Source organism: Ranitomeya variabilis, chromosome 8, assembly GCF_051348905.1.
Source record: "Ranitomeya variabilis isolate aRanVar5 chromosome 8, aRanVar5.hap1, whole genome shotgun sequence".
NCBI classification, from domain to species: domain Eukaryota; kingdom Metazoa; phylum Chordata; class Amphibia; order Anura; family Dendrobatidae; genus Ranitomeya; species Ranitomeya variabilis.
In genome coordinates, this window is record NC_135239.1 from 166,004,057 (window position 1) to 166,026,131 (window position 22,075).

General features: G+C 44.5%; 1 protein-coding gene across 2 annotated transcripts in view; it reads right to left on the minus strand.

Moving 5' to 3' along the window:
- The window catches only part of CENPP (centromere protein P), a 392,292-nt gene that overhangs the window by 344,502 nt on the left and 25,715 nt on the right, over positions 1–22,075 (minus strand). For both annotated transcript variants that reach the window (XM_077276602.1, XM_077276603.1), the window contains exon 4: positions 15,412–15,500. In XM_077276602.1, the coding sequence (XP_077132717.1) occupies positions 15,412–15,500 (89 nt within the window). The remainder of the gene's footprint in view (positions 1–15,411; positions 15,501–22,075) is intronic.

A 22,075-nucleotide genomic window follows, 5' to 3' on the forward strand; every position in this document is an offset into this window, starting at 1 on the left:
GAGGCGGCTTCGGAGAACTGTACGACCTTCTACACCATGTCTCTACTCACGGAACTTCAAAACATTTAACAAAGGGTTACAAAACCTTCCATTACGTGGATTATTACTGAGCTCGGAAGCACTTTCAGCTCCTTCTGGTGAGTCACATGCAGCCCTGTAACAGTCTCTGATCAGTGCAAGAAAGGTTGTGCAGCAACCAGTACCACAGGGGTTAACAGTTACTCTGTCAGACAGTGATCAAACAGCAGCCATGTAAGCAGCACGCCCCCAGCAGTAACTCCCGCAGGGATGAAGTTTATAATCACTCCTCTACACACAGCCCCCACCCCAGAGAATCTGCTCCATAGTGAGTCCTGTATGTGTGATAATCTTATCTCACTCCAGCCACAGACTAATAGCTGATGCGTTAGGTGACTTTCAGGCAGAGGGGGTTAACACAGTCTTCACTGCCCTGCACCGAGCAGCTCCCCTGTGAGAGGAGGGGGGAAAGGCCCCGTCTGTCCGTACACACTGCCCCTGCACAAACCTCCAAGCGACTCTCTCCTTTGTGCCTCCTTTAAGGTTAAGTCCTTGCTGGGGGGAGGAGGTGTTGCTGTCTCTCCGTGTGAGTCTGGGATCCCCGCAGAACAGACTCTCCCTCACCACAGTGATGGACGATGTAGGAGGGGGAGGGGGACAATGTGCTCACAGCTGCTGCAGCCCATACAGTCCTCGGCAGGCATACAGCTCCAGGGAGAGGGCACTGTCAGGCTCCACTCCTACCTGCTTCCAGCTTCCAGGTAGTGCAGCATTTCATTCCGATGGTCGGGTCTTCCAGGCCCCTAAGATGGCGGCCGTCTGCACCCACGATGTCTGCTGTCTGCTTTCGGGCTCTTCCAGCCCTGTCTTCCGGGACAAGCACACTGCTCCTGCTGCCCGATGGTGACCACAGCTCCTCAGCGTCTTCTCTCCCCTTTCTGTGGAGATGTGAAGCCAGATGGACGTGGATTCTGGCACTGCATGCAGGAGCTCTGTTAAGATGCGGCCATTCAGATGCCCCGCCTCCCGGAAGTATGTTTATTCCATTTTCTAATAATTGTACCAACATTTGTTGCTTTCTCACCAAGCTGCTTGCCTACTGTCCTGTAGCCCATCCTAGCCTTGTGCAGGTCTACAATTTTGTCCCTGGTGTCCTTAGATAGCTCTTTGGTTTTGGCCATAGAGGAGATTGATTTGTAATTGGTTGAGTGTGTGGACAAGTGTTGTGAATTCTGCTCTTGGGCTCCCTCCGGTGGTTGTTGGTGGTAGTGCAGTTGTCTTGGGGTTGTAATCCGGGCAGGTGTTTCTGCTGATTGCAGCTCTATTAGGTATTTAGGTGTGCAGGATCCATGAGTCCATGCCAGTTGTCCATTGTACTCGGAGGGATTGCATCTCTCTCTGGCTCCTCATGCCCTGCTGCCAATTCAGCCAAGATAAGTGTCTGGTTTTTTGTCTCTGTGCACACATGCAGTGTGCTTTGCAATTCAGTGCAATTCATTGTGTTTTTGTCCAGCTTAGACTTTGTTTGGATTTTTCAGTCATGCTGGATTCTCAGGAGATGCAGATATACTTTCTATGTCTTTAGTTAGATGTAGAATATTTGTATTATCTGCTGTGGATATTTTTAGGATTTTAATACTAACCGCTTAGAATTCTGTCCTATCCTTTTCTATTTAGCTAGAAGTGCCTCTTTTGCTAAATCCGGTTTTTCTGCTTGCGTGTGTTTTTCCTCTTATACTCACAGTCAATATTTGTGGAGGGCTGCCTATCCTTTGGGGTTCTGCTCTGAGGCAAGATAGAATTCCCATTTCCATCTATAGGGGTATTTAGTCCTCCGGCTGTGTCGAGGTGTCTAGGACGTGTTAGGTACATCCCACGGCTACTTCTAGTTGCGGCGTTAGTTTAGGGTTTGCGGTCAGTACAGGTACCACCTACTCCTGAGAAAGTCTCTCATGCGGCTCCAAGGTCACCGGATTATAACAGACAGGTGTCTTTATACAGGTAATGAATTCAAACAGGTGCAATTAATACACGTAATGAGTGCAAAGTAGTTGAACTTCTTAACCCTTTCCCGACATTTGCAGTGTGTATATCATGGTCAGGAATTCTGAACAGCCAATAACAGCTTTTCTCAGTGTTTCAGGCAATCCAATTGCCTGAAACACTGATGTCAGCCTACGATTGGTGCTGTAAGAGCCCAGACCATAGGTTGGAGCATAGCAATGCAAGGGTCACCAAGGCCAGCTCCGATTGGTGCGATCAACGATGACATTGATAGCACCAATAAGAGCGGACAGACATTATTATTATTTATTATTATTATACATTTTTATAGCGCAATTTATTCCATGGCGCTTTACATGTGAAAAGGGGGAAAATATAGACAAATACAATTAAACATGAGCAGAAAAACAAGGCATACAGGTACATAAGGAGGGAGGACCCTGCCCGAGAGGGCTCACAGTCTGCAGGGAGGGGTGAGGATACACTAGGAGAGGGTAGAGCTGGTTGTGTGGCGGTTCAGTAGGCTGGGGATCACTGCAGGCTGTAGGCTTGTCGGAAGAGGAAGAGTCTTCAGGTTCTTTTTGAAGGTTTCTATGGTAGGCGAAAGTCTGATATGTTGTGGTAGAGAGTTCCAGAGTATGGGGGAAGCACGGGAGAAGTTTTGGATGCGGTTGTGGGAAGAAGAGATGAGAGGGGAGTAGAGGAGGAGATCTTGAGAGATTCGGAGGTTGCGTGCAGGTAAGTATTGGGAGACCATGTCACAGATGTATGGGGGAGACAGGTTGTGGATGGCTTTGTATGTCATTGTAAGGGTTTTGAACTGGAGTCTCTGGGCGATAGGAAGCCAGTGAAGGGCTTGGCATAGGGGAGAGGCTGGGGAATAGCCGGAAGACAGGTAGATTAGTCAGGCAGCAAAGTGTAGGATGGATTGGAGTGGTGCCAAAGTGCTAGTGGGGAGGCCAGAGAGTAGGAGGTTGCAGTAGTCAAGGCGGGAGATGATAAGGAAATGCACTAGTGTTTTTGTGGTGTCGCGGTCAAGTAATGCGCGGATCCGGGAGATATTTTTGAGTTTGAGATGGCAGGAGGAGGCAAGGGCTAGGATATGTGGCTTGAAAAAGAGGGCAGAGTCGAGGATCACCCCGAGGCACCGGGCGTGTGGGATTGGGGAAAGTGAGCAGCAATTAACATTGATAGATAGGTCTGGTGGAGGGGTAGAGTGAGATGGGGAAAGATGATGAATTCTGTTTTGTCCATGTTCAGTTTTAGAAAGCGAGCAGAAAAGAAGGCCGAAATAGCAGACAGACAGTATGGGATTTTGGTGAGTAAGGAGGTGAGGTCCGGTCCGGATAGGTAGATCTGTGTGTCGTCAGCGTAGAGATGATACTGCATACCGTGGGATTCTGTGAGCTGTCCCACGCCGAAGGTGTAGTTGGAGAAGAGTAGGGGTCCTAGAGCAGAGCCTTGAGGAACACCGACAGATAAGGGGCGGGGTGAGGAGGTGGTGTGGGGGAGGGAAACACTGTATGCTCGGTCTGTCAGATATGATGAGATCCAGGATAGGGCCAAGTCTGTGATGCCGAGAGATGAGAGGATCTGCAGCAGAAGGGAGTGGTCTACAGTGTCAAAGGCAGAAGACAGGTCCAGGAGAAGGAGGACAGAGTAGTGTCGCTTGCTTTTGGCAGTTAGTAGGTCATTGGTGACTTTAGTTAGGGCAGTTTCAGTTGAGTGATGGGGTCGGGAGTCAGATTGTAACTGGTCAAAGAGGGAGGAGAGGTGAGAGGACAGTTCAAAATGGACATGTTGTTCCACTAATTTTGAGGCATAAGGGAGAAGAGATATCGGGCGATAGCTAGACACAGAGAATGGGTCGAGGGAGGGCTTTTTGAGGATGGGTGTGATTTTGGCATGTTTGAAGAATGAGGGGAAGACACCTGTTGTGAGTGAGAGGTTGATGAGGTGTGTTAGGGTTGGGATGAAGACTGTGGTGAGGTTAGGCATGAGGTGGGACGGGAGCGGGTCAAGTGTACAAGTCGTGAGGTGTCATCTTGACAGGAAGATGGAGAGCTGATCTTCTGCCATGGTGGAGAAGCTGGTTTTGGAGGAACGGAGTTGAGCAGCTAAGAGGGGCATTGGGCGCTGTAGGCCAAAGCTTTCTCTGATCGTATCGATCTTCTGTTTAAAGAAGGAGGCAAAGTCTTCAGCAAAAATGAGAGAGGAGGGAGGGGGTGCAGGGGGACGCAGTAGAGAATTGAAAGTGTTGAAAAGCTGTTAAGGGTTGCGAGACAGGGAGGATATGAGAGATGAGAAGTTAGTTTTGCGGCAGTGAGCGTGGACTTGAAGCTGGGGAGGGACTGCTTGTATGCAGTGAAGTGGTCTGCAGAGCGGGATCACTTCCATCTCCGGTCAGCGATCTTGGAAGCCCATCTCAGTTCTTTGGTCAGGCTGATAAGCCAGGGCTGCCTGTTGAGTGTACGAGTTTTGCTATGCTTGAACCAAATCAAGTGTAGCTTTTATTGTGGTGTTATAAAAAGTGGCAGCAGCATCTGTGTCATGAAGGGAGGCTATGTCTGTAAGAGGGAGAAGGGACTCCGAGAGTGATTGTAAATTGATGTGACATGATGTGACCTGGCAGTGACGACCTTGTACTTCCTTATTCTAGCTGCAGGTTTGTACAGGGCAGTCACTGTGTTGCTTTGTGCTCCATGCTGGGCCTTGTGGTGCCACAGAAGCCTGTGCATCGTGACTCCTGCTGAAGAAGAAAAGAAGAAAGAAGAGTTCCTGATCACTCCCTGATCCTTCCCTGATGTTTCCTAATCCACCCCAATCCTCCTCTCTTCTCTTTCCCCCTCTCCCTACCCCCCTCTTCTGCCGCCGAGTTCTGAACAGTACTTAGTCAATCGATTTTTGGCATTTTTCTTTTTTGTATGTACAGTAGTCACCCAGTTGGTCAGTGACGCAAATCACTCATTAATGTCCGTGCTCCCGGTTTTCGTGTGCGAGTCCTTCAGCCACCAAGCATCAGATCAGACGAACACCACTGATTAGCACCCATGCTCGTTTATGACAAGGACTTTTTTTTTCTGGTCAATTTTTTTTTTTAATTCCCTTTTTGCACCACATCATGCGTGCGTCCTACAGCCGTTGAGTGCTAGTCGGTGACGAACATCACTGACAGGCCTCCGGTTGTTTGGGGTTTTTGGTGAAAAAAGAATCGTATAAAAAATCATTTAGATTAGGGACAGTAAAATATAGTATAGTAATTATTGTCTACTACAGTATTTTTTACTGAATTGAATTAGTGTTAGCATAAAAAAAAGAATCATGCGTGCGTCCTACACGCGTCGAGTGCTGATCGCTAACGCATATCAGTGAACAGCCTCCGGTTGTAATATATAAAAATAAATTGTAGCAATCGGCGACTACTACAGTATTTTTTACAGAACTGAGTCAGGTTTAGTGTCAGTTGCATGCGTTCAGTAATTTTTTTTTCTACTGTTGTCCGATTAGTAAGTTTGTTTTTTATTTTACCAAGTTTTTCTATTTTTCTATTCTTTTCTCTTCTAAATAAAAAATAAGTTTACATCAAGCACTCAAACACATACCAGAATAAAATTTGGTACACACACACACCACATTTGTGAAAAATTGTTGTCCTGCTTGTCCCAAACCCAGTATTCAGCGGAGGAGGCATACGCTTTCCTTGCCTCTGACACTGACAGTGAGGGAGAGAATCAAACCTTCCTCTAATTTTTCCTCCTCATGTGATACCGAACTGCTATGCAGATGACCCAGGACCAAAACTGAACCAGCGCACACCGTTAATGACCTCACCTCACAAAAATTATGAACCACAGATTTCTCCCTTTGTGGCGCAAACAGAAATCCAATTTGATACCACAGATCTGACAGAAAATGACTTTTTCAAAGTCTTTTTGAGGATTTTGTAAATATCATGGTGTCACAGACACATTTGTATGCACAGCAGTTTTTATTCCAAAATTTGACCATCATTTGCCAACTGGAACCCTGTAGATACAGTAGAAATGATGACGTTTTGGGGCCTGGTTCTTCACAGTGGGTTAGTGAAGAAGCCAGAAATTTGGCAATATTTTAGTGTTGACATTTTGTATAACACTCCAATGTCCCAAATTGCTATGACTTGGACACGCTTTGAGGCCATCTACAAATTCTTGCGCAACAGTGATAATGCACGGTTTCCTCCCAGAGATTACCCCAACTTTGACCAACTTTTCAAAGTTTGGTATGATCATTGAGAACTTCAGCAACAAGATTGTTACGGTGTACAACCCACAAAGGGACATTTGTGTGGACGAGTCCATAATACATCTCAAGGGGAGGCTCAAATTTTCAAATTCCGACAATACATGCCCAGTAAGGCTGTGTGCACACGTTGCATTTTTTTCACGTTTTAGCTATAAAAACGCATAAAAAACGCATACATTATGCATCCCATCATTTAGAATGCATTCCGAAATTTTGTGCACATGATGCGTTTTTTTCCGCCAAAAAAACGCATCAATGTAAAAAAAGGCAGCATGTTCATTAATTTTGCAGATTTTTTGCCTTTTTCCCGCTATTAAATGCATTGGGAAGCTCCGGAAAAAAAACGCGTCAAAAACGCACAAAAAAGCTAAAAAACCGCATGCGGATTTCTTGCAGAAAATGTCCGGTTTTGCTCAGGAAATTTCTGCAAGAAATCCTGAATGTGCGCACATAGACTTAGACTTTATGAAAGAAAGGACACCTGGACTAAACCCCCTGATTGCCCCCCTCTGTCCTGGGAATGAGTGGGAATTTGTGTGGGATTTGGTGCACTCACTGCTGGATCAAGGTTATCACCTCTATGGAGATAACTTTTATACCAGCATTCCACTCTTCAATTCCCTCTTTGCATGAGCTACCGCAGTCTGTGGTACTGTCCGCAAATTTCAGAGAGGCCACCCTAGGACGCCATTTGGGCAGCTGCTCAGGAAGGGTGAGTGCAAAGGCCAATGTAGCAACAACATGCTGGTGGTCAAGTACAAGGACAAGAGGTACCGTATTTTCTGGTGTATAAGACGACTGGGCGTATAAGACGACCCCCAACTTTTTCATATAAAATATGGATTTTGATATATACCTGCCGTATAAGACGGGGGTCATCTTATACGCCCAGTCATCTTATACGGCATGTGGTTCCCAGGGTCTGGAGGAGAGGAGACTCTCCTTCAGGCCCTGGGATCCATATTCATGTAAAAAATAAAGAATAAAAATAAAAAATATGGATATACTCACCCCTCCGACGGACCCTGAACCTCAGCGGTGCAAGCGTCTGCCTCCGTTCCTAAGAATGCAGTGAGTGAAGGACCTTCGATGACGTCGTGGTCACATGAGCAGTCACGTGAGCGCTCATGTGACCGCGACGTCATCGAAGGTCCTTCACTCACTGCATTCTTAGGAACGGAGGCAGACGCTTGCACCGCTGAGGTCCAGGGTCCGTCGGAGGGGTGAGTATATCCATATTTTTTATTTTTATTCTTTATTTTTTACATGAATATGGATCCCAGGGCCTGAAGGAGAGTCTCCTCTCCTCCAGACCATGGGAACCATCCAGGATCGCTCTGTGCACCCGTACCCGGCGTATAAGACGACCCCGACTTTTGGGACAATTTTTAGGGGTTAAAAAGTCGTCTTATACGCCGGAAAATACGGTATGTCCTTTTCTTGTCAACCATACATGGTAATGGCAGCACCCCCAGCACTGTATGAGGTAGCTCTACACACGTCCAAAAACCACATGTGTACTGGGGTACAACAAGTACATGGGAGGAGTTCATTGCTCTGATCAAGTCCTCAAGCCGTACAGTGCCATGAGAAAAGCCAAGGTGTGGTACAAGAAGCAGGCTGTGCACATCGTACAGATGGCAAAGTACAACTCTTTCGTGCTATCACAATGTGCAGACCAGACCGGAACCTTCTTTCAGTTCCAGTGAAGTAGTGATTAAGGCCCTAATATTTGGCAGTCAGAAAGGAGCAGGCCCCAGTACTTCTGGAACTGAAAGTGCCCGTGTTGTACCAGGGCAATATTTCCCCGGTGAGGTCCCTCAAACTGGAAAGAGAGGAATGTTGCAAAAAAGGTGCAAAGTGTGTTCCAGAAGTCGAATACTAAAGTACACCATTTATCAGTATGATACCTGCGCTGACAAACCTTGTCAGATGTTTTTTGTAGTTGACGAGGTTTGCGCACATGTCAGGAGGAATTTTGGTCCACTCCTCTTTGCAGATCATCTCTAAATCATTAAGATTTTGAGGCTGTCGCTTGGCAACTCAGAGCTTCAACTCCCTCCATAAATTTTCTATGGGATTAAGGTCTGAAGACTGGCTAGGCCACTCCATAATCTTAATGTGCTTCTTTTTGAGCCACTCCTTTGTTGCCTTGGCTGTATGTTTTGAGTCACTGTCTTGCTGGAAGACCCAGCCACAACCCACAACCCATTTTTAATGTCCTTGCAGAGGGAAGGAGGTTGTTACCCAGCATTTTATGGTACATGGCTCCATCCATTCTCCCATTGATGCGGTGAAGTAGTCTTGAGCCCTTAGCAGAGAAACACCTCCAAAACATAATGTGTCCACCTCCATGATTGACAGTGGGGACGGTGTTCTTTGGGTCATAGGCAGCATTTCTTTCTCCAAACACGGCGAGTTGAATTAATGCCAAAGACCTCAATTTTTGTCTCATCTGACCACACCACCTTCTCCCAATCACTCACAGAATCATCCAGGTGTTCATTGGCAAACTTCAGATGGGCCTGCACATGTGCCTTCTTGAGCCGGGTGACCTTGCTGGCACTGCAAGATTTTAAACCTTTACGGCGTAATGTGTTACCAATGGTTTTCTTGGTGACTGTGGCTCCAGCTGCCTTGAGATCATTCACAAGTTACCCCTGTGTAGTTTAAGGCTGATAACTTTCCTTCCTCATGATCAAGGATACCCCCGAGGTGAGATTTTGCATAGTGCCCAAGATCGGTGTCGATTAAAGGGAACCTGTCACCCCCAAAATCAATGGTGAGGTAAGCTCACCGTCATCAGGGGCTTATCTACAGCATTCTGTAATGCTGTAGATAAGCCCCCGATGTTACCTAAAAAAGGAGAAAAAGAGGTTAGATTATGCTCACCCAGGGGCAGTCCTGCTGCGGTCTGGGTCCGATGGGTGTCTCAGGTCCGGTCCGGGGCCTCCCATCTTCATTCCATGATGTCCTCTTCTGGTCTTCGCACAGCGGCTGCGGCGCAGGCGTACTTTGTCTGCCCTGTTGTGGGCAGAGCAAAGTACTGCAGTGCGCAGGCTCCGGGCCTCTTTGACCTGTCCCAATGCCTGCGCACTGCAGTACTTTGCTCTGCCCACAACAGGGCAGACAAAGTACGCCTTCACCGCAGCTGCGGCGCAAAGACCAGAAGAGGACTTTATGGAATGAAGATGGGAGGCTCCGGACCAGACCTGAGACACCCATCGGACCCGGACCGCAGCGGGACCGCCCCTGGGTGAGTATAATCTAACCTCTTTTTCTCCTCTTTTAGTTAACATCGGGGGCTTATCTACAGCATTACAGAATGCTGTAGATAAGCCCCTGATGACGGTGGGCTTACCTCACCATCGATTTTGGGGGTGACAGGTTCCCTTTAACAGTCATTTTGTATTTCTTCCATTTCCTTACTATTACACCAACAGTTGTCTCTTTCTCACCCAGTGTTTTACTTGTGGTTTTGTAGCCCATTCCAGCTTTGTGCAGGTCTATGATCTTGTCCCTGACATCCGTATAAAGCTCTTTGGTCTTGCCCATGTTGTAGAGGTTAAAGTCTGACTGATTAATTGAGTCTGTGGATAGGAGTCTTTTATAAAGATGACTATGTAATCTAGGAGCATCTAACTGGTCTGTAGGAGCCAGAACTCTGAGGGATCAAATACTTATTTCTCACAGCAAAATGCAAATACATTGATCATACAATGTGATTTTCTGGATTTTATTTTTGATATTCTCTCAATGTTAAAATTAACCTACCCTTAAAATTATAGACTGTTCATGTCTTTGTCAGTGGACAAACGTACAAAATCAGCAAGGGATCAAATACTTCTTTTCCCCACTGTTCCTGAGACATATACTCATTATAAGCTATGGGGTTGCGTACATGTCCATGTCACACGGACCGTGTGTAACCCACACGTAGACATGTCCATGGAGGCAGGGACAATGGAAGTCTATGGGTCAGTGTAAACACGTACAGCAAACGGATGGAATCCATGTGACACGTCCTGGAATGCGTGTGACGTCTTGGAATAAAATGGATTCAAGATTTTTTTTAATGTGTTAAAGAAGTGCAAAGATAACATAGATACATTAATAGATAAATTGATTTCCTTCACATATATAATTTGTGCTATGCATGTGTACCTGGATTAACCTAATAAAATACATAAAAAAAAAAAAAACAACAACAACTGGTAACCAGCAAAGGTAAAGCAGACAGATGAGAGCTTATATCAGGCTGGGAAGGTCCGTGGTTATTGGGCCCTTCCCAGCCGAAAAGTAGCAGCCTGCAGCCACCCCAAAATGGAGCATCACATGAGATGTGCCAGTTCTGGTGCTTCGCCTTGGCTCTTCCCAATGCCCTGGGGCAATGGCAATCGGGGTAACGATGTTTTGGGCTGATGTCAGCTGTGAAGTGTCCAAAAACACAGCTGGCATCAAGCCAGTAATGGAGAAGTGTATATTAGACATCCCCATTACTAACCCAGGAAAAAAGTATAACACGCAGGAAAATACTTTTTTTTAAAAAATAAACAGTTCCCAAAACTCTCCCTGGTTTACCGAATCCCATGTAGTCCATCGAATGGAAACCTGAAAAGAACATATACACTAAACACAGAAAAGTAAACCAAAGACTTTTCCTCGTTCACCACTTTATTAAAAACATTACGCACATTACATTGTAACCTTATTGTTGCTGTGCCTTTTAGTCTGATACAAGGCATCCTTTTAATTGCATTTTTTTTACTAACGTATTAATAAAATTGTGATATTGTTACACACACTCCTTGTTCCCTGGTTTTCTCGGGTTCTGATAAATGTGTTGTGATACGGAGTGTGGACTATGTCTGACCTGCGTGGGAAGTTGTTTTTTTTTTTCCAAATAACTTGGCGACCGACATAAAGTGTCTGTTTTATGTCTGTGTTTTGTGTGTATGTTCTTTTTAGGTTTCCATTTGCTGGACTACGTTAGGTTTGGCGGACCTACATCGCATTTTTTTATTATTGAAGTGGTGAACCAGGTAAAATGTCAGTGAGTGTTTATTTAAATAAAAAAAAATTGTTTTGTTAGTTATTCTTTTCCTGGGCTAGTAATGCGGATGTCTGATAAAAACCACCAGGACTTGATGCCAGCTGTGTTTTGGGACTCTATACTGCTGACATCAACCCCAAGCACCATTGCCCAGATTGCCAATGCACCAGGACATTGCCGAGGTGAAGCATCAGAAATGGAGCATCTAATGTGATGCACCATTTCTGGGACAGCTGCAGGCTGGAAATTTTAGGCTGGAAAAGGCCCAATAACCATGGACCTTCCCTGCCTGATAATATCCACTCTCAGATGTCGGCTTTACCTTTGCTGGCTATCAAAAATATAATTTATTTATATATTAGGTTAATAGATGTACGGTAACTACACATGTGAGTCACTAATTTTATATGTGATGGCTATCTAGCCATTATCTATTTATCTGTTATCTTTGAACATCTTTAACACATAAAAATCAGTCATTTATATTATACACTCTATACCGGTACGTGGCACAGTTCCACCTTGATCAATTACCGTGCTGGTTATTTCCCTGTATCTTAGCTGACAGCACTCTTTTGCTCAGAGTTAGCGCTGTTTGAATTGAATTCCCGGCCTTGCACGTCCACACTGACACTGCAGGAGCCAAACCGGTGCACACACAGACTGCAGTCTCATCCTCCTCTCCTGTCTGCAGCGGCTGCTCGCTACGACATGAGCTTGTGTGAAGTGCACGGCCGCTGCAGACAGGAAAGAGGGATGACAGCGCACCTCCACTGATATTGTGTCAGAGAGGACAAAACCTAAAATAAAAACGAAATGAACATACACTCTGCTGTAAGTAAATCAGTAAAAGCAACAGTACATATAAATAACATTGGGTTCTTAGTAAACACCGTTTTTGATAAAGAAAAAAATAAAAAAATGTAAAAGCCATCCCACCAGCATCAAGGTGTACCCAAATCCGGATGGTCCTAACCTCTAGTATTACAACCTTACCATGTGTCATAGTGACGTCAGTGTGAATAACGGCCGAATATGGACACCCAGCAATGAGAAACTATAGAAATGTAATGTCAGCTCAAAGAAAGGGAGGACATTCCCATACCTGCACTAAGTGCAGAAACCTGAAACTTAACTAACAAAAATGAACTGGAATACAAGTTGGTAAGCATGAATAGGAGCATGTTCACACTGGCCATTAAACGGACAAAACCTGTTTACAGGGTGCAGCCAGATCCATCAATGGGGACCTTGTAAACTAGGGGCTTGTACTTGTGTGATGCACTGGGATTGCGAGGCGGCCCACCTAATCGAATAGTAGGGTCGAGTAATAGGCTGTTGGCTGGGCACAGGTGTGTGATTGGCGCCCCATTGCATGCTCTGTGTGCAATTCTAATAGTAGGCAATCACCCGCTTCATGGATTGGAGTGGTTGTTTCATCGGTATTTTGCACCCGTGTTACCTCCTTTAGTAAGGGGGCTGCTGCATCCTGTTTGTGCATTTTCCTTTGTGACCTTGGCTGGTAAATACCAATGCCTTTTTGCTATGTTTAGAATTTTAATTATTTTTGGAATTTTTAAAGTTCCCTTTATTTCTTTGTGCTTTTATTATAAATATTAATAGTTTTAATCACTTTTTTTTTACTTATTTTTTTTTTAAATTGATAAACTCAAACCATATCAACCTAAGTTTCCTAATAACATAAAAGTACAATAAGACACACAAAAAAAATTACCGAAATGCTTAATAAGTAAAAGCATTCCAAATTTATTGCCATGTAAATTGACCCATATGATTAAAAAAAAGGGTCCGCAACCTAAAGAACTAAATAGGCAACAGCATTAATGAACATCCCTTTGTGTAATGTTGAAATTACATCTAGGTCAGTCGTAGAAATAATAGTTCTTTGAAATCTTTAAAGTGGCGGGGCTTTAATTTGAGTGTCTTTGCAAGAAGGATAAAAATGCACAATAATGAAAAGTAACTTTTAGAAGAGCAATCATAATAAACTACTGCCATCTAGTGGTGATTCTGTTATAATACACTAATGAGCAACTACCAGGAACCATTAAGACCCCCAAAATGAAGCACGTTTAATAACTAATTTAACTGCAGCATTTTATGGCTAAAGATTCAGATGGTATAAAAAAAAGTATTGTGAATTCTGGCTAATAGTAGATTAGTTACATTCACTGTAATCATGTGGGGAATGCATTTTTATGCTGCTCACCAAGCTGTAGGAATACGAAAAAAAAAAAAGCACAAAAAAGCATTACTTATAGGATAAATGTGTTTTTGCATTGCTACATTCCCAGAGCCATACCTTTTTCACTTTCCCATTAACTAAGCTGCATGAGGCTTGGAGTCTGTAGGATGAGTAATAGTTTTCAATGTCGCATTCTGGGGTACATGTACCTTGTTAATTAACTGTTTTTACTTCTTTTTGTAGGTGCGATGTAAAAATAAACAACAACTCAGCAATGTTTTTCTTGGATTTCTTTTATAACATTGTTAAAGCACCACTCCGGCGTTTTTTTTTTATTGCAGCGCTAGAATGGTGCTTCTAATGTAAGGCCCCTGCACTTAGGCTCTCCGCCGCTACCGTCGGTCTCCTGCCTGATCGCTGCAGTGCTTCATGGAGGTCACTTTTCAATGTAAATCTATAGGAGCCGGGTTCTGGCCTCAGACTTACATTGTGAGCTTGTCACATAACTTCTGGCTTCCAGTTGCACAGTAAAACTATTGTGTACGTTTGATTTCTTTTTTTAATTTTGCACAATTTGTTCTCATTACACTCAAACTTACAATATTTGGAATGCACCTATATATCACAATTAGGCTACAATGCAATACATCATACCAGTACCTGCATAACTCACAGGTAACCTCGATGACCCTAGGAGGCATGACAAGACTGCCTCTTAGGCTATGTGCACACGTTCAGGATTTCTTGCAGAAAATTCCTGAGAAAAACCTGAAATTTTCTGCAAGAAATCTGCATGCGTTTTTTGCCGCATTTTTGGTTGTTTTTTTTTCCGGACATTTCCCAATGCATTTTATAGTGGGAAATCCGCAAAAAAAACAAAACACAAAATTAATGAACATGCTGCATTTTTTACCACGATGCGTTTTTTTCGCGGGAAAAAAACATCATGTGCACAAAAATTGTGGAATTCATTCTAAATGATGGGATGCATATTGTATGTTGTTTTTTTTGCGGTTTTATAGCGTTTTTATCACGAAAAAACTGTGAAAAATCAGCAACGTGTGTACACAGCCTTAGGGCTCTTTCTCACTTGCGAGACATACGTGCGAGTCTCGCATGTTAAAAGCTGACATACTAACACTTCAGCATGCAACGATTACAATATGGGGGCACCAATGGGATTACAGAGGGAGCCCATAAACAAATCACTTACATGCTGTAGCTGTCATTTACTGTGGATTCTAAGGAGTTAACCAAGACCATGAGATATTTCTGAGGCTGGCTGTTACTGTGGGAAATCTGTAGTGAAAATGTGCAGAACTGTGCAGATTAAAAGGTGTGTGCAAGTTTGGGGCTGAAGTCTGCAGTCACTCTATGTGACTTGTGAATCCTCACAGAGTGCACAGTGCGCACTGTCAGGATTCTTTGGTGGAGGCACCGGGAGCAGGTGGTCATGTGACCGCAAGCATGCGATTTGCTTATTCCGATTAGACGTGTACGGCCCCGTTCAATTCACTTGTATGAAGCCAGGCCATGTATGTCTTGTCGGCATGAGACCGCATGTATGCTAATCACATATTTGGGGGTCCGGTGCCAACCCACTCCCGGAGAAACCAAAGCTTGGACAAACCCTTCCAAGGGTCCCAAAATCCTCAATATGTGGTAAGATCCACAACATACGAGTATGCTACATGTGACTGAGATTTTTCCTTGTTTTTTACTCTGTTGAATATTTTAGTTGCACAATCCACACTGAATACCGGCAGCAGCACAGCCACTATCTATAAGAAAATCACCATAAAATACAATGATAAACAAACAGTAGTTTTACATTTTAGCTCCGTACCTGTGAATCCAACGTTTTAAACTCCATCTGAAATGGTAGAAAAGCGCAATGACCCTCCAGTTTATGGCTATAGATCGTTCCATTCTCAGCTGCAAGAACAACATAAGTGGGATGAACAGAACATCCAGACGTTTGTGTGCAGAGGTCTTCAAAACGTAGCAACATTAATATATTTACAGGCGATAATTAGGGCTGTGATATAATTACGTTTTACATTGTAAAGGGCTTCCCCAAAAAAGATCCAGATGATCCATGTACATCTTGCAGGAAAAACCGGAAAAATCCATCATTCTGATAACTTCTAAGGGGTCATTGGCACAGAGGGGAACAAGGGAACTAGCTGGTACCTTGGAGAGTATTTTTTTTTCTGCCACTGCTCCATGGATAGTAATAAGGCCCCGTCTCACATAGCGATTTACCAACGATCACGACCAGCGATATGACCTGGCCGTGATCGTTGGTAAGTCGTTGTGTGGTCGCTGGGGAGCTGTCACACAGACAGCTCTCTCCAGCGACCAACGATCAGGGGAACGACTTCGGCATCGTTGAAACTGTCTTCAACGATGCGGAAGTCCCCCTGCAGCACCCGGGTAACCAGGGTAAACATCGGGTTACTAAGCGCAGGGCCGCGCTTAGTAACCCGATGTTTACCCTGGTTACCAGCGTAAATGTAAAAAAAAAAAAAAACAGTACATACTCACCATCTGATGTCCTTCAGGTCCCTTGCCGTCTGCTTCCTGCTCTGACTGAGTGCCGCCGTACAGTGAGAGCAGAGCGCAGCGGTGACGTCACTGCTGTGCTGTGCTCTCACTGTACGGCTGCACTCAGTCAGAGCAGGAAGTAGACGGCAAGGGACCTGACGGACATCAGATGGTGAGTATGTACTGTTTTTTTTTTTTTACATTTACGCTGGTAACCAGGGTAAACATCGGGTTACTAAGCGCGGCCCTGCGCTTAGTAACCCGATGTTTACCCTGGTTACCAGTGAAGACATCGCTGGATCGGTGTCACACACACCGATTCAGCGATGTCAGCGGGACCTCAACGACCAAAAAAAGGTCCAGGCCATTCCGACACAACCAGCGATCTCACAGCAGGGGCCTGATCGCTGGTACGTGTCACACATAGTGAGATCGCTACTGAGGTCACTGTTGCGTCACAAAACTTGTGACTCAGCAGCGATCTCGCTATGTGAGACGGGGCCTTTAGTATCTAATATCTAAAGGCCCCGTCTCACATAGCGAGATCGCTAGCGAGATCGCTGCTGAGTCACAAGTTTTGTGACGCAACAGCGACCTCCGTAGCGACCTCGCTATGTGTGACACGTACCAGCGATCAGGCCCCTGCTGTGAGATCGCTGGTCGTGTCGGAATGGCCTGGACCTTTTTTTGGTCGTTGAGGCCCCGCTGACATCGCTGAATCGGTGTGTGTGACACCGATCCAGCGATGTCTTCACTGGTAACCAGGGTAAACATCGGGTTACTAAGCGCAAGGCCGCGCTTAGTAACCCGATGTTTACCCTGGTTACCAAAAAAACAAACAGTACATACTCGCCTTTCGGTGTCCAGGTCCCTTGCCGTCTGCTTCCTGCTCTGACTGCCGGCCGGAAAGTGAGACCAGATCACAGCAGTGACGTCACCGCTGCGCTCTGCTCTCAGTGTACAGCGGCACTGTCAGAGCAGGAAGCAGACGGCAAGGGACCTGGACACCGAAAGGCGAGTATGTACTGTTTGTTTTTTTTGGTAACCAGGGTAAACATCGGGTTACTAAGCGCGGCCCTGCGCTTAGTAACCCGATGTTTACCCTGGTTACCGGGTGCTGCAGGGGGACTTCGGCATCGTTGATGACAGTTTCAACGATGCCGAAGTCGTTCCCCTGATCGTTGGTCGCTGGAGAGAGCTGTCTGTGTGACAGCTCCCCAGCGACCACACAGCGACAAAACAGCGACGCTGCAGCGATCAGCATCGTTGTCTGTATCGCTGCAGCGTCGCTGTGTGAGACGGGGCCTTAAAGCTAGTAACTAGCTTTATTCCTCCTGGAGGAACCTTGAGAGTATTACCCTATTTTTCTGACCTGGCAATCTCTGCAAGGAAAGAAAAGTCCCCTCCTCCCTCCAAACTCCAATCCTTTTCCATATAGAGCACAAATCATGCAAAAAAAGTTTTGATATGTCACAAAAGTGTGACAAATGATTATGATGTTTGATAAAAAAAACTATATTATGGTCCTATGTTAACCAGAAAACTCTAATTACTTTTATGTCAGTGGTAGGTGTGATACCTTTATTGACTAACTAGAAAAATTATATTATGCGGTGTTGTTGTCTCATTCGTTTGTAAACCTACAAGTGGTAAATTCCTGTTCAGATGTCAGCAACATGTTAGTGCTAAAAATGTAATTCTTCATTCCTATCATTCCACTTTGCATTAATTCCTGAAAAGCAACTGAAGGGTTAATACACAACCTGACAGCAGTTTTGCACATGTTGAGGTCTCTCTTGGGGTCTTTCCAATATTTACTTCAAAACTGAATAGTTCCCTAAAAAAACACTTTTTTCTCAAGGAAATTTAGAAAACATCAGAATTGCTGCTAAAGTTTTACACCTTCTAATTTCCTAACAAATTATAATGACATTTGACATGGTGTTGATGTAAGGTAGACATATGGGATGTTTTATTTATTAACTATTTTGTGTGCTATGATTATCAGGATTAACAGTATAAAATATTCAAAGTTTGAAAATTGCTGATTTTTTTTACTTTTCAAATTCCTGATATTGTAAATAAAATATGATAAATAAATGTAATACATATCATAAAGTGTAATGTGTCATGGAAAAAAACAGTCACACAATCACTGGGATATGTTGAAAGAGTTATTGCCACATAAAGTGACACTGTGAAAAATTTGATTTGGTCACTTTTTTTTTTGGAAGTGCATTTGAACAGCAAGGTGGCTTGTTGTTGAAGGGAAAGAGAAAAAAAAAATCTATAAATCTTCAGCATAGCGAGCGAGTGTGAGCGAGCTGAGTGTGACCTGAGCGTAAGTGTGAACGGCAGTAAGTGTGACTTGTGATTCAGTGACTTTGGAATCAGGGAGTTTCCAAGGGAGGAATTGCTGTCGGTTTTTAATTAATACTTGTATTTATTTTTTATTTAATGTTTCTGTCTGGTGCAATCCCCATTGTGCTCCACAATTGTTAATGCCATCCAGTGTACATCTTGCCACATGTATGCAGTCCTTGATCAGCCGGTCGAGGGTGCATACTGCTGTGCGAGATGTGAGCACATTGTGCATTTGGAATCCCAGATTCTGGATCTAAATGTGCAGCTGGCAACAATGAGATCCATAGACAATATGGAGAGGAGTCTTCTGCTCACAGAGCAGACGCTCAATGGGATAGATGAGGAGGGGGATGGTAGGATGGAGCTGCAGGACAGTGAAGTAGGTAGCTGGGTGACAGATAGAAGGCGGGGTAGAGGGAAGAGTGCCAGGGAGGCTAGTCCTGATCTGGCACACCCCAATAAGTTTGCTAAGTTGGCAGATGAGGGGGGTGCCAGTACAGGGGTAGCACTGCTGCAGCCAGGCATGTCCTCTGAAAGCCGGAGGAGTGACTGCTCCAGTAAGGGGGGAAATAGGAGAGCAGGGCAGGCCAGACAGGTGCTGGTAGTAGGGGACTCAATTATTAGGGGAACAGATAGGGCAATCTGTCACAAAGACAGGGATCGTCGGACGGTGTGCTGCCTACCTGGCGCTCGAGTCCGGCACATCGCTGATCGGGTGGACAGATTACTGGGAGGGGCTGGTGAGGACCCAGCGGTCATGGTGCACATTGGCACAAATGACAAAGTTAGAGGTAGGTGGAAGGTCCTTAAAGATGATTTCAGGGAATTAGGCTGCAAGCTGAAAGTAAGGACCTCCAACGTGGTATTTTCCGAAATACTGCCTGTACCACGTGCCACGCCAGAGAGGCAACGGGAGATTAGGGAGGTTAATAAGTGGCTCAAGAATTGGTGTAGGAAGGAGAAGTTTGGGTTCCTGCAGAACTGGGCCGACTTCTCAGTTGGCTACAGGCTCTACGCTAGGGACGGGCTGCACCTCAATGGGGAAGGTGCCGCTGTGCTGGGGGAGAAAATGGCTAGAAGGTTGGAGGAGTGTTTAAACTAGGGATTGGGGGGGAGGGTATTCATTTTATAGGAGGGGAAGATAGTGCAGATAGAGACCTGGGCACAAATAAGGAAGTTGGGGGTGGCGGTGGCATGGGGGGTGAGGTTAGAACAGCTAATAATTTAAGAAAGAATAGAGGTACAGAGAGGAACATCGAGTGCATGTATACTAATGCCAGAAGCCTCGCCAACAAAATGGACGAATTAGAACTAATGTTGTTGGAGCATAATTATGACATGGTGGGGATATCTGAGACGTGGCTGGATGAGAGCCATGACTGGGCTGTTAACTTGCAGGGCTATAGCCTGTTCAGAAATGACCGTACAGATAAGCGAGGGGGAGGGGTGTGTCTATATGTAAAATCGACCTTAAAACCCATCCTGCGTGATAATATAGGTGAATCTAATGAAAATGTAGAGTTCCTGTGGGTGGAGATAAGGGGAGGGGGAAAATAATAAATTACTGATAGGGGTTTGTTATAAATCTCCAAAACTAATGGAAGCAATGGAGAATATCCTTGTAAAGCAAATAGATGAAGCTGCGACTCAAGGAGAAGTCATTATTATGGGGGACTTCAACTACCCTGAAGTAGATTGGGGAACAGAAACCTGCAGTTCCAGTAAAGGTAATCGGTTTTTGACAACTATGAGAGACAATTACCTTTCACAACTGGTTCAGGACCCAACAAGAAGGGGGGCACTGCTAGACCTAATATTAACCAACAGGCCAGACCGCATAGCAAATATAAGGGTTGGGGGTCACTTGGGGAATAGTGATCACAAAATAATAAGTTTTCATGTCTCCTTTAATAAGATGGGTAGTAGAGGGGTGACAAGGACACTAAACTTCAGGAGGGCAAATTTCCAACGGATGAGAGAGGATCTTGGTGCAATTAACTGGGACGATATCCTGAGACACAAAAATACACAAAGAAAATGGGAGACATTTATTAGCATCCTGGATAGGACCTGTGCACAGTATATACCGTATGGGAATAAACATACTAGAAATAGGAGGAAACCTATATGGCTAAATAGAGCTGTAAGGGGCGCAATAAGTGACAAAAAGAAAGCATTTAGAGAATTAAAGGAAGTAGGTAGTGAGGAGGCATTAAATAAATACAGAAAATTAAATAAATTCTGTAAAAAGCAAATCAAGGCAGCAAAGATTGAGACAGAGAGACTCATTGCTAGAGAGAGCAAAAATAATCCCAAAATATTCTTTAACTACATAAATAGTAAGAAACTAAAAAATGATAGTGTTGGCCCCCTTAAAAATAATCTGGGGGAAATGGTGGATGAGGATGAGGAAAAAGCCAATATGCTAAATGACTTTTTTTCATCAGTATTAAATTAAATGTCACCTGCTTAACCCAGCAGGAAGTACGGCGGCGTCTAAAAAAATCACAAAAATTGACAAATCTCCGGGCCCGGATGGGATACACCCCCGAGTACTGCAGGAACTAAGTACAGTCATTGATAGACCATTATTTTTAATCTTTAAAGACTCCATAATAACAGGGTCTGTACCACAGGACTGGCGTATAGCAAATGTGGTGCCAATATTCAAAAAGGGGCAAAAACTGAACTCGGTAATTATAGGCCAGTAAGCTTAACCTCTACTGTGGGTAAAATCCTGGAGGGCATTCTAAGGGATACTATACTGGAGTATCTGAAGAGGAATAACCTCATGACCCAGTATCAGCACGGGTTTACTAGGGACCGTTCATGTCAGACTAATTTGATCAGCTTCTATGAAGAGGTAAGTTCCGGACTGGACCAAGGGAGCCCAGTGGATATAGTGTATATGGACTTTTCAAAAGCTTTTGATACGGTGCCACACAAAAGGTTGTTACATAAAATGAGAATAATGGGGATAGGGGAAAATATGTGTAAGTGGGTTAAGAGCTGGCTCAGGGATAGGAAACAAAGGGTGGTTATTAATGGAGCACACTCGGACTGGGTCGCGGTTAGCAGTGGGGTACCACAGGGGTCAGTATTGGGCCCTCTTCTTTTAACATATTTATTAATGACCTTGTAGGGGGCATTCAGAGTAGAATTTCAATATTTGCAGATGACACTAAACTCTGCAGGGTAATCAATACAGAGGAGGACAATTTTATATTACAGGATGATTTATGTAAACTAGAAGCTTGGGCTGATAAATGGCAAATGAGCTTTAATGGGGATAAATGTAAGGTCATGCACTTGGGTAGAAGTAATAAGATGTATAACTATGTGCTTAATTCTAAAACTCTGGGCAAAACCGTCAATGAAAAAGACCTGGGTGTATGGGTGGATGACAAACTCATATTCAGTGGCCAGTGTCAGGCAGCTGCTACAAAGGCAAATAAAATAATGGGATGTATTAAAAGAGGCATAGATGCTCATGAGGAGAACATAATTTTACCCCTATACAAGTCACTAGTGCGACCACACTTAGAATACTGTGCACAGTTCTGGTCTCCGGTGTATAAGAAAGACATAGCTGAACTAGA